This window comes from Penicillium angulare, assembly GCF_028827245.1.
Source record: "Penicillium angulare strain IBT 27051 chromosome Unknown utg000007l_segment0_segment0, whole genome shotgun sequence".
Classification (NCBI taxonomy): domain Eukaryota; kingdom Fungi; phylum Ascomycota; class Eurotiomycetes; order Eurotiales; family Aspergillaceae; genus Penicillium; species Penicillium angulare.
This window is the reverse complement of record NW_026623166.1, coordinates 690,726-702,729: the sequence shown is the minus strand read 5'-3', so window position 1 is coordinate 702,729 and position 12,004 is coordinate 690,726. Positions and strand designations below refer to the sequence as shown.

At 44.0% G+C, this 12,004-nt stretch overlaps 4 protein-coding genes across 4 annotated transcripts; 2 read left to right on the top strand and 2 right to left on the bottom strand.

Moving 5' to 3' along the window:
* Positions 1–270: 270 nt before the first annotated feature.
* On the bottom strand, positions 271–1,553 carry N7478_009525 (F-box domain protein; the record flags this gene model as incomplete). Its single annotated transcript, XM_056925739.1, has 2 exons — positions 271–931; positions 1,162–1,553. 2 exons carry the CDS (start codon positions 1,551–1,553, stop codon positions 271–273), a joined length of 1,053 nt encoding a protein of 350 aa, XP_056775109.1.
* A 373-nt stretch (positions 1,554–1,926) lies between these two features.
* On the top strand, positions 1,927–3,274 carry N7478_009524 (putative HAD superfamily hydrolase; the record flags this gene model as incomplete). The annotated part of the gene is made up of 3 exons (XM_056925738.1): positions 1,927–2,057; positions 2,122–2,424; positions 2,500–3,274. 3 exons carry the CDS (start codon positions 1,927–1,929, stop codon positions 3,272–3,274), a joined length of 1,209 nt encoding a protein of 402 aa, XP_056775108.1.
* A 3,626-nt stretch (positions 3,275–6,900) lies between these two features.
* Positions 6,901–8,623, top strand: dps1 (putative aspartyl-tRNA synthetase Dps1; the record flags this gene model as incomplete). Its single annotated transcript, XM_056925737.1, has 2 exons — positions 6,901–7,890; positions 7,946–8,623. The coding sequence occupies 2 exons, from the start codon at positions 6,901–6,903 to the stop codon at positions 8,621–8,623; spliced, it is 1,668 nt and encodes a 555-aa protein (XP_056775107.1).
* A 1,875-nt stretch (positions 8,624–10,498) lies between these two features.
* On the bottom strand, positions 10,499–11,728 carry N7478_009522 (uncharacterized protein; the record flags this gene model as incomplete). Its single annotated transcript, XM_056925736.1, has 1 exon — positions 10,499–11,728. One exon carries the CDS (start codon positions 11,726–11,728, stop codon positions 10,499–10,501), a length of 1,230 nt encoding a protein of 409 aa, XP_056775106.1.
* Between the last annotated feature and the right edge of the window lie 276 nt (positions 11,729–12,004).

Here is a 12,004-nt window from a genome sequence, read left to right as displayed (position 1 = left end):
CCAAGGTTGAGTACCTAGCTGCCACAGTTTCGAGATGCATGTCGAGGATCATGCCTGTCGTAGCCCTGCACGGGACGATGCAGTCATACTGATAAATCCATATAGAACTTCACGGGCGTAGTAATGTAAAGTTCTCGACGATTTGTGAATTAAAGATTAAGCAAATTTATGCTCTTGTCATTGAAAAATTATCAGTAAAACTAAGTTGGGGGTATCTGTACAAGGCTAATTCCGATATGCTAACTTGGGTATTATGAAAGAAAACCCCTTTCACTCCAAGTCTAAATATGGGTGTCCAATCATGAACCCCATGTCATCGTTCCATTCATCCAGCTCCTCATCGCTGACATCGTCAAGGTTACACATGACAATTTCGTCGAGTTCCTCCTCGGAAATCTTGAGGGTTTCGAAGAATTTGGGTGCAATCTTCAGGAGCCATAGCCCGCTCAATGCACCATCGTTCAAAGACTTCAAAAGATCATCTCTAAAATTTGAAGTGTTGAGGAAGTCGGACACACGATCTCCAAAGCACACCGATTTTAACTCTCCAGGGGGTGGAAAGCCGGCGCCGAGAAGGAGAAAGTAATCAGCAAGGTCTGCTGGGATGTCGAGGTCCGTGAGACAGTCGAACTCAAATAGACCAGCAGAAGAATCGAGATCTTCATCTTCGTAAGTGCCGAATCTACAATTCGAGCTAATCGACAACATAGAAACGTTTGCCTGAAGAATCTCGTTGGATAGAATACTTCTGAGGAGTCTATCCGATAGGTTTGAGCACTGGGAGATTATGAGGCAGCGTAGCTTTGGTGGCCAGCTGAAGGTTTGCATCACACTTGCGTCAAGATGCCCCCCAATAGCCAAAGAGCCCAGAGAAGGAGGCCATGGATCAGAAGTGGGTAGGGTCCGCGTGATAGTCATTCGGGTAGGCAACCTGAGAGAACATAGATTTCGGAGGTTTCTGATGGTCTTTTTCAGTTGTATGAAGCTCATAGAGGAGTCGCCAATTTGTGTCAGGTCAAGGGATCTAAGCTGGTGGCACTTGGCAAGTGATGCTAGGCAGTTGATACTTATTATCAGTTAGCTTGTATTCTTTCGTATGGTGCAAGGGTTAAGTAGAACGGATGAAGGCAAGAAAGAGCTGGTCATGACTTATTGACTTACGAAAAAGACACTCGAGGCGCCTCAAACGTTGTCAGATTTGGACTAGCCTTCTTGAGGAGTCGAGAGGTCTTGCTGTTGGAACTTTGATGAACCAATTTTTTTAAATCGAGATTATGAATCAGGGAGCCTAGGTCCATTTTCATGCCGCTTTTTTTCTCTTTTGAAGAGGGACATATCGTCCGAGTGAACTTTTCGAAGCTGTTACCGGTCCACAAGATAGGGCTTTGGTACAGTTTCTCGATTCCAACTGAATACCATTGGCGATTTACCAGACAAAAGTTGTATAGAACAGATTGCCTTTGTCTCCGGCTCCAGCGCATCGCGGTACCATTCACCCAGTTGGCAATTTCCATTACCACCTCCGTGGGTAGATAACCATCATGAGAAGACATAACGATCGAAGTTGGAGGTCAAAGCTGGTGGCGGGAAGTTGTACTTGTGATTGCCCGTCGATTGAGGAGGCGGAGGATGACAATACCACAAGTAAGAGGACGATGGTTGACAACGGTTAATTGTTAACTGCTCACAGATCCAGCAGAAGATCGACAAACATAATGGAGATAAGTCTGTGGGAGATTGTGAACAAAGGAATGACAAGTGACAACTCTTAAAGATGTGAGTAGAAAGATAAGTTGGAGATGCGGAAGATAAAATTGGAGAACCGGAGAAATGACAATGTGGGGCTGAGTGAGTTGGGGATGATATCACTCATCGCCGGCTTCCCCCCCCTTTCATCCTCTCCAACTATCAGACAACTACAACACAATGAGACCCCAGATTGCTTCGCGGTCATTGGGCTTACTACAGCGCCCGACCACGCTGCCTTGGAATACCAGCCGGCGTGCCATTCAAACAGCCAGCTCGTCCCGCATCCCCAACTTCGCGTTTGCATTTGAGTGAGTAGCAATAATGTATGCATCCAACGACAGCTTGGTTTACTAAGTCTAACACCGAGTCTAGTATCGACGGCGTCCTTCTAAGAGCTTCCAAACCAATCCCCGGTGCCGCCGACTCCTTGGCCCTTCTAAAGAGCCAGGGTATTCCCTTTATCCTCCTCACCAATGGCGGCGGTAAACATGAGACTGAACGCGTGGCTGAGATTAGCGAGAAGCTAAACGTGTCCCTGGACGCATCGGATATTGTACAAAGCCATTCGCCCTTTGCAGAGCTTGTCAAAGGACCCGATGAGACTAGCGCGTTAGAGCATAAATGTGTCTTGGTTGCTGGCGGTGACGGGGACAACTGTCGCCGTGTAGCTGAACAGTAAGTGGAACACGGCTTAAGCTAATCCCGCGCCAATGCAATGCGTTTCGTCTGGTTTTAACAAATGATTTTCAGATATGGATTTAGGAACGTGGTGACACCGGGCGATATCTTCATGGCGAATCCCTCTATTTGGCCATTTTCAAAGAACTTCTCAGAGTACTACAAAAAATTTGCCCGACCCCTTCCGAAACCCGTTGATCCTACAGATCCAACGAAGGGTTTAAAGATTGATGCCGTCTTTGTTTTTAACGATCCCAGAGATTGGGGTCTAGACGCCCAGGTCATTATGGATATCTTACTTTCAAGAGGAGGCCATGTGGGAACCCTGTCTGAAAAGAACGGCCGGTCGGATCTTCCAAATCACGGATACCAGCAGGATAGCCAACCTCATCTTTACTTCTCTAACCCAGATCTCTATTGGGCCGCAGCGTATCCCTTACCCCGTCTTGGACAGGGTGGCTTCCGCGAGGCATTAGAGGGTGTTTGGGCTGCAACTACCGGCGGACCAAGCAAGGGGATTGAACTGAAAAAGACAGTGATTGGAAAACCTTACCAGGGCACTTATGAATTTGCGGAGCGACAGCTACTTCGGAATCGGGCTAAGAATTTCAAAGGTGTATCTGATCTTCCGCCGCTAGAACATGTTTACATGGTTGGCGACAATCCTGAGTCAGATATCTTGGGTGCAAATTCTTACCGAAGTGGAAATGGGAGCAAGTGGCAATCTATCCTAGTGCGCACTGGTGTATATCCAGGTGGTGAGCCTGCTTGGACTCCTACTACTATCGCGGACGACGTACAGAAGGGTGTACAGTGGGCGCTGCAGACCTCTAAGTGGTCTTCCTAGTTTCTTTTTTTCATTTTGTAAATGCATAATTGCATAAATGACACCACAAGCATAGATATGTACATATATTGGAGATTATTATCAACTGTTAGTTTTGGCAAGCGACTTGAATAGCAATTGGTACGATCATCTGTTGTAAACTTAGTTAACTTAACTTATATTGTTGATTCCTCAATTTCAAGGCATCCATGCATTTATCGAGACCTGCTGGATACACCCTAACTTTACTACTTACACCCAGGCTAATCCATTTTGGGAATTCTGCCGTATTTGTATTATCGGTTGGTATTAAGGCGGTGTAATTTAGAATGGCGGTCAGGTGAGGCGGTGGACGCCGGACACACCAAACCTCACCAAAACATATCAAAAAAGACGTCTATTGCGGAGCGCCTGGATAATTCCATTTTTTGATTAATTTCAATTATATCTTAATATGTGATTAATAAATAGTATATATTTACTAATCCAAAAATATTTTAAAAAATGAGCTAAAATAGTATTGTTATGGTGAATCAAACTAGGGGTAAAAATATGTAAAGTTACTATATAAAGGTAAATAATAGGGAAATGGCAAAGTATGGTAAGGTGTAGTGAGCATATAACCTACCGTTTACAGAAATATTAAGAGAAGCTGATTGGCTGCTGAGACCCCATAGTACCCTCAGGAATATATATTTTTATTACTCCTGTTACTATATCAATATTTTAAGTAATAACACTATTTTAAATATATATTTAGATACCTCCCCCTCGCTAAAATAAATTTTTTTTTAGAGTATTATTATTTCCTATCTTCTCTACTATATCTGGAAGTTTAAAGTAATTTGGATATTATTATATCGCTTGAAACTAATGAATCTCTCGCAACCAATCCTAGGTCTTCTATTACCCCTCCTCCTATATTCTGTGATGATTTTCCTACTACTACCGATACAATTCCTAACGAGAAAGCTTAATTTCTTAAAGGAGTATTAGTTAATACCTCCTTAGATATTAAGCCAAGTTTCTCTCTATTTCAGCTACTTCCGCCCTGGAAACTTGAGTATTCTTTACCAGATGAAGCTCAAATAGAGATAAATCGATTTACAGCTACCCAAGGCTATGCTATTGTATTAAAATAGTTAAATACCTATCGGGGGGTAAAAGTTTAAGTTACCTATTAATACTAGCTAGGTGGTGAATATCGTGATAACTAGGAACTGGGAATTAATGCAGAAAAATGTAGGAAATACCGTATATAGAAATATAATTGCCCTTTCTAAGTTGTTCTTCGTTTAGATGGAGATATATGGATATTGGATATTCAAAACAGTAGCCATAATTATCTACTATTACTAGTAATCAATATTCCCTACCTTCGCCAAATAGTAGTAAAAAAAAGATGTTTAGCTATTGAACAAGCTATCCAGGATGGTCTTTGGTCTTACTAGATTATAGATCGACTCCGGTAGGAAGGTAACAACGTTATTATAAAGGATATCTACAATATTAAGCTAGTGTTTAATAAAGAACAACTTAGCAGCTACTCTTCTATTCAAGTACTTCTCTAAGATCTCCTAAACTCAGGGGATTAGTATATCCGTTATAAATGTAATGAAGATCATATCTTACTTACTTTATTCGCCATTTACTAGACTTCTATTGGATTCTTATGTCTTTACCCATATATTCTTTGGATGGATACAATATTTAAAACTAATAAGTTTAAAATACCATTACTTGATATTATGGGAATAATATCAACAAATTAGACATTTTCTGCCAGTTTCTGCTTTATAGTAAACTCTACTACTGAATTATTTTGCTGGGTATTACAGCAATTACAATTAGTTTTAGCGGTGGAATTAATACCGGAGCCGTTAACTGTGTTTACAGACAAGGAGCTTGTAATTCTTAGTGCGATAGAAATGGTTTTTATACTTAACCATATGCTGTGTCTATAGTATATCAATAAGTATTTCCTTACCCATATATGTACTCCCATTCGGCAGTATCTTGAATAGGAGATCAAAGAAGCTGTAAAAAAACAGGAAATTCTGCCTTTAAAAAATGGTTGTATATAGTAGGAGAAGCTTTGTTGATAGGGTAAAATGAAGTAGCTCTAGTATAAAGTTGTTACTACTTTAACTCCTCAAGATTATAAACAAAAATGGCTGGAATTTCAGTAAACTTACTATCATAAGATCTTTGTTAAGCTAATTTATTATATCTAGAAGGAATGGCTTAATCTTATAAATGCGAAGATGTTCTTATACTATTATATATATAATTATCTTTATCTCGGTGAGGTTACAATATCTTGGAATAAGTCGGTACACTGGGTATTTAAGTGTGATTAATAGGTAATTCTCCTATAATTATTAAGGAATTCTCTACTAATATTTAGATAGGGAACCTTAACTACACTCCTTGGAGCTTTTGAGATCTTTGAACGGACAATTTAGCGTCAATATATTGATATTTAATATTAATTATATGATCAGATACTTAGACAATTCACAGATCATAGATTCCATACATTTTTACTACTAAACATTATACAGAAAGTTTCAATTCTAGCCATTTGTTGTCTAGAGAAAGAAATCAAAAAATATCTTCCTTTCTATACCGAAAAACCTTAAATTCCTATATTTTGTATATATAGCAAAGGTAGCGGTATTCTATGTATCTACTAAATAAACTAATATTATACTAAGTGAAAACCACTACCTCTTTATCTCTTCTATCTATAGTAGCAGCTTTAGGCTACTGGGTCACTGTAATTCCACCCAGATCTTCTTTTTGTATAGGAACTAAGAATACGGGATGATCGGAGGAAATAGATATTGCTAGGGTTATATACAGCACCATATAGCTCACAGGGCTTATAGCTACTATCACAGGCTTCGGATTTGCTCCGGTAAGCCCCCTGAGCCCCTGGAGCCTTAGGGGGGTCACAGGGGCGAATCCCAAGCTTATAGGAGTAGTTGGATACCGTTAAAGATGCCGTAGATTGTGAGTTTTATAAGCAATGGTCACAACAAGGCTTACAACAACCACCAACTCAGCAATCTCAGAGGAGGCCGCCAATATATAGAAATTGCGGCGTGGAGGGGCATAAAAGGCCTGGGTGTCCGCAGATTAACAGATTTGCTAGTTAATTCGGCTGAAAATGCATTTGCCGGTGTTTTTAAAATCAGCCTCTGTTTCCTCTTTAGGTTAGCTTGGAATAAGTCAACTTGCTAGCATAATAAATGTCGTTAAATCATTAATAAAATGGATGCATTTTACATGGAGATTTTAAGTGTGTGTGTTTGATTCCAGACCGTACTCATGCTGCCGGCAGAATTACAGATGCCTTCGTGCCTTAGGTTGTATTACAAATACGGCGGTGAGGGATATTGGGGTGTAAGTAGCAAAGTTAGGGTGTATCCAGCAGGTCTCCATTTATCTATAGTATCATGTGACCTGCCACCCCTCTTAGGGCTTAGGGCCGAAAATCACCTGCGGCGGGGTGACTCAAAGTATTGACTCAAGAGCTGTTGTGACGACATATCAAACCATCATTAAGGTATGAAAGGGCCCACATCCCAGTGACATATTTTCAAGGTTGCCGATCAACTTATCTGACGTTTTCCGACAGCATCATGGCGGAATCCGAGTTGCCCACCCGTCCCAAGCCCGAGGAGACCCCCGCAGCTGCCCCCGCCGCGGAGGGCGAGACCAAGAACGCTGCGAAGAACGCTGCTAAGAAGGCCGCGAAGGAGAAGGCAAAGGCTGACAAGGCTGCCGCACGCGCTGCACAGGAGCAGGCCCAGGCCGCCGCAAAAGAAGCCAATGACACCGCTAAACACCTGTACGGTCCTCTTCCCGAAGCCGAGGACGTCACCCCCTCCACACGATTCAGCCAGCTCTCGGAAGATTCTTATGAGAAGGAGATCACCGTTGTCGCGCGTGTCGATAATGCTCGTGTCCAGAGTGCCAAGCTGGCGTTCCTGATGCTGCGTCAACAGGGCCAAAAGGTGCAGGCCGTCATTGCTCTCAATGAGCCCATCTCGCGCCAGATGATCAAATACACCGGTGGACTGAACGTCAACTCCATCGTCCGCATCACTGGTCTTGTCAAGAAGCCCGAGATTCCTATCTCATCTGCGACTATCCAGAACCTCGAGCTTCACATTCGCAAGGTGTACATGATCTCCGAGGCTGCTCAGATGCTTCCCATGCAGGTCAAGGATGCAGAGCGTCCCCCTCCCACCGAGGAGAAGGAGAATGAGGTTGATGAGTCCGGTGCCCCTATAGTCACTCTCAAGACTCGTCTCGACAACCGTGTTTTGGATCTGCAGACCGAGACCAGCCAGGCCATTACATGGATCTCCAGCGGTGTCAGCGAGCTTTTCGCTGAGTACATGATCAAGAGCGGCTCTCGTTGGATCTTCACCCCCAAGCTGGTCAACTCCGCCACTGAAGGTGGTAGCAACGTCTTCGAAGTCAAGTACTTCAAGCGCAATGGCTACTTGGCCCAGAGCCCTCAGCTGTACAAGCAGATGTGTATCGCCGGTGACATGGAGAACGTCTTCGAGATCGCTCCCGTGTTCCGTGCCGAGGACAGCAACACTCACCGTCACTTGACTGAGGTATGATCATTAGCACTGAAATGGACAACAGAATTGCATACTGACTTCTCTCTAGTTCTCCGGTCTCGATTTCGAAAAGACATTCGACCACCACTACCACGAGGTTCTTGGATTTGCTGAGGACCTGCTTGTCTTCATCCTTACCCAGCTTAAGGAGCGCTACTCCGCCCAGATCGCCACAATTCAGAAGTCCTACCCCAAGGCCGGTGACTTCAAGCTCCCCAAGAATGGCAAGGCCCTGCGTCTGAACTACATGGATGGTGTTGCGCTGCTGAAGGAGGCTGGCGTTGACATGTCCGAGCAAGAGCGCTTCGAGAACGACTTCAGCACTGCTATGGAGAAGCAGCTTGGCCAGATCATCCGCGACAAGTACGACACTGACTTCTATGTCCTGGATAAGTTCCCCATGGCTGTGCGTCCATTCTACACCAAAGCCGATCCCAAGGATGCCCGCTTCTCCAACTCATATGACTTCTTCATGCGTGGTGAGGAGATCATGTCCGGTGCCCAGCGTATTCACAACATTGATGAGCTCGAGGCTTCCATGCGCTCCAAGGGTCTCGACCCTACTCAGGAGGGCTTCGAGGATTACCTCAATGCTTTCCGTCAAGGATGTCCTCCTCACGCTGGTGGTGGTCTGGGTCTGAACCGTATTGTGATGTTCTTCCTGGGTCTGCCTAATGTACGACTTGCGTCCCTGTTCCCTCGTGACCCTCAGCGTCTGCGACCATAGAGGCAGCGCTATATTTGTGTAGATAGTGTTGAAAAAGAAAATGCATTCAATGCGACGGTTATCGCAATTTTTATTACCGAGCTATATCCACGAATTATATCCGGTTTATTTGCAGTAACGGGCTTTTTGTCCCGGTCGCAACTATTTGCCCCGGTCGCAAGTCTGAAAAGGCCCAGGTGGGGTGGACTCTCGCTTGTGACGACGTCTGAAGGTATGGAAACTCGTGGATAATGGAAAGGAAGCCCTAACATTTTGATAGAGAGTCAGCCATATTCAATTGATCGATATGGGCGAGGTATCATTGCATTGCATTGCAAATGGCCTCACTGAGTTGACATGAATCACAAGAATACCAATTTGAGTGGTAAATCAAAAATAAACACCCAATCTCACTGTTTCACTTTGTCGCTCATAATCTGGGTGTAGATGCATGTGAATATCAACTCAGAAAAATGCGTCAAGACCGCCTGAAAAAAAATCATCAATCATCCAATATTCCAAATAGCAAAAACTCACCCCAGGGGGGACCCTGAGGCTACAAAACCCGAAGGTTTATATGAGAGGTGTACTGAAGGCCGTTGGTGTACTAAGCCGACTTTTCCTGTTCCCTCCCGGGAAGGCACAAGGCACTCAGGTGTATCTCTCCAACCTTTGTAAGTGATAGTTGCCTATCACAGAAGGTCGAACGGGTCTCGCTTGAACGCTGTAACGGTAAACCGCTACGCCACTCACCCGCGTTAAAATATACATGGTCGAATTTGATATTTATTGACACCCCCAACGCTCTTTTAGGCATGTGGAGAGCTATGTGGGGCTGATTTTTTTCTCCACTTGATGTCAAATTATGCGGGAAGGTCCGGGGTATGCTGTGAAAGGACTTTTCGCGCGAAAATCATTGGTGGGTGGGTGAATTGGGGGTGATTGGTGTTTCACAGCGTTAAGTCGGTGCCTTGGGCTGTGAAGCTATTCCCGCCTTGAACCGGTTACTGCGGGCAGCGCCGGTGAGGTCTTTTGATCTCACTTTTTTTGAGGAATTGTATTTTTTTTGATCGGAAATGTTTTAGATGATGATGAAGTCGTTTTTTAGGGTGTATTTTCTCGAGAATCGAGTTTGTATTGGGCAAAAATTCCTTGTTCAAGTTAGGGCTCGCTGCACAGCAATATATCCTATATATATTTGTATGGAGTAGCTCCACAGCTCGAGTCAACTTTCTGTACAACTCTTCCGAACTCTTAAGAATCGCGAATTTAAGTGATCCAATTGAAAGCCCAATGTGTTGCAACTTATTTCCAATCGTCGAAATAGCCATACAAAGATGTTGCCCTAAGACAATTCTAGAATCCATCACAGTCTTCCCTACTGCGCCCATATAAGTCCAGCGATTCCCCATACAAAACCAAGCTTCAGTCAGTTAGTGCAGACAAAAATGCCCGAAAAAGCGGAAAATTTAGCCTGAATAACCGCCGATCCCGTCTGAAGTCCTCTTCAGCCAAAAGTCACCCCCAAAGGCTATACAGCACCTGGGCATCGCTAAAGAGTCGAAATGCGAGAAAACAAATGCATGAGATTGGGCTCGAGCCGGACTTGAACCGCGAGTCTGTCCGTATAGGGAAATTTGTTTATTTGGTGTTTCGTGAGGCAATTGCCAATTGTGAATTTTGTAGAAATGTCTCTAACCCGGCAACGGGAGGTTGAACCGTGGATTCACTATTTACTCCGGGTTTCTCGGTATACCCTTTTTGGCCTGGTACTTGTCCCATATGGCGACAGTTGTTTAGCTGCATACATAAGGAAATGCAGATCAATTTCGCGAGGTAATTTGAAAGGTGGAGTCATGTCAATTCGGATATCCTTGGCGAACTGTCGAGTGCCAATTACAATCCTGTAACTATCTTGAGATCGCTCCAGAAAATGTGTTTATGACTTTCACCCGCGATATTCAAATTAATCTCCCATCTCTGTACTTGGTTATTTTTGATGCAATACGTCTTGAAATCGGGAGAAATATCTTGAACGTTTTCAGAAAGACGCCGGTCTTCGGAAAATAGGCCCGTAGGACGAAGGACCAATTGGAATTTCTTTCCAATGTGCATGATATTCGATTCTTCCCCTGTCATTATGAAGAGTGGATCTTCAAGCTCCCTGAAAGCCTGTCCAAGGTTCAGGTTGGTTTCATTCCAGTACATGGTGGCTTCGGAGGACTTCGAGATTTTCCTAGGCACAGAAAGAGCTGTTCGACTTCTAATAAACATTTCCGCACTCTCAAGTTGGAAGTTCTGTGGGGTGTCATGCAAGTTAACACTCGTGTTTTCAGGCCTCTTCTTTATTTCTAATTGAACGGGGATTGGGTCCGAATCATTGAGTTGAATGACAGTTGGAATTGCGAGAGACACAGTATATTGACACTTAGGCACAATTGACGGATTCCAGAATCGTTGCATCTTCTGCGTCAATGATAAAGACATGTTTTCCATTCTTGGTAAGAGTCGATAGCTTTGAATGATATTCGACTGGTGCAATGTATTTGTCATATGGCGATTACTCGCTACCTCCGGTGGATTCCGCAGACTAACTCGATGAATAGCTCTGAAAGACTCAGGTCGACCTTTACTTTTGTAATTCAGGTGCGCGATGAGAAAATACTCCACGAATCCTCGAGTATTTGTAGCTGTGTCAGCGGCGAAGAAAGTTCCTGGGAGAACTTGATACTCTCGATTGGCCTTGTCGAGAGGAAGAAAGCTTGCTTCGGGTCGGTGTCCTTCTGTACATGATTGTACGGGATTAAGAGGGATGTTGACGGAGAATTGCCAGGTAAGAGTCTCATTGCTGTCTTCGGCTAGATGCATGGGTCCTTTGTATAGGACCCTTTGGGCGGGATCCAATAAGTTCCAGTAATCATGGTAAGATGGGTTTTTAGATTTTTTAAAGAGCTCGATCTGAGCGGAGCCTCTTAATGATATTGTTATTGTCGCTTCTGGAGTGACAATTGGAGTCTTGCGTACTAGGTTGCCGGTTATGGTGTCGCCTGCTGTGAATAGCCAGTCTGGAGGTGCAGCAAGGTCGAAGTTGAATTGATCAGTTCCAAAATCTGACCTTGGAGGCATGTTTGGTAGATGTCATGAGGAGAAGGTATGGCCATGACTTATGTGGCCGGGGTACAAGCTGTTGGGCAGATCAGTCTAGTCCAATGCAGCTCAGGGGAGATGGGGATGGGGCCGTCAAATTGGGGCCAAGAATGACTCGTGCTGTTTGTTTCCGAGTGTGTTTCCCTGGGATTCACCCATGAATGCTTCAATCGAGGAGACAATATTTTCGCTCAATGCCATAACAGAAAACTGGCAGTCAATCCATACCAATTCAAGTGGTTTTATTGTCGCCAA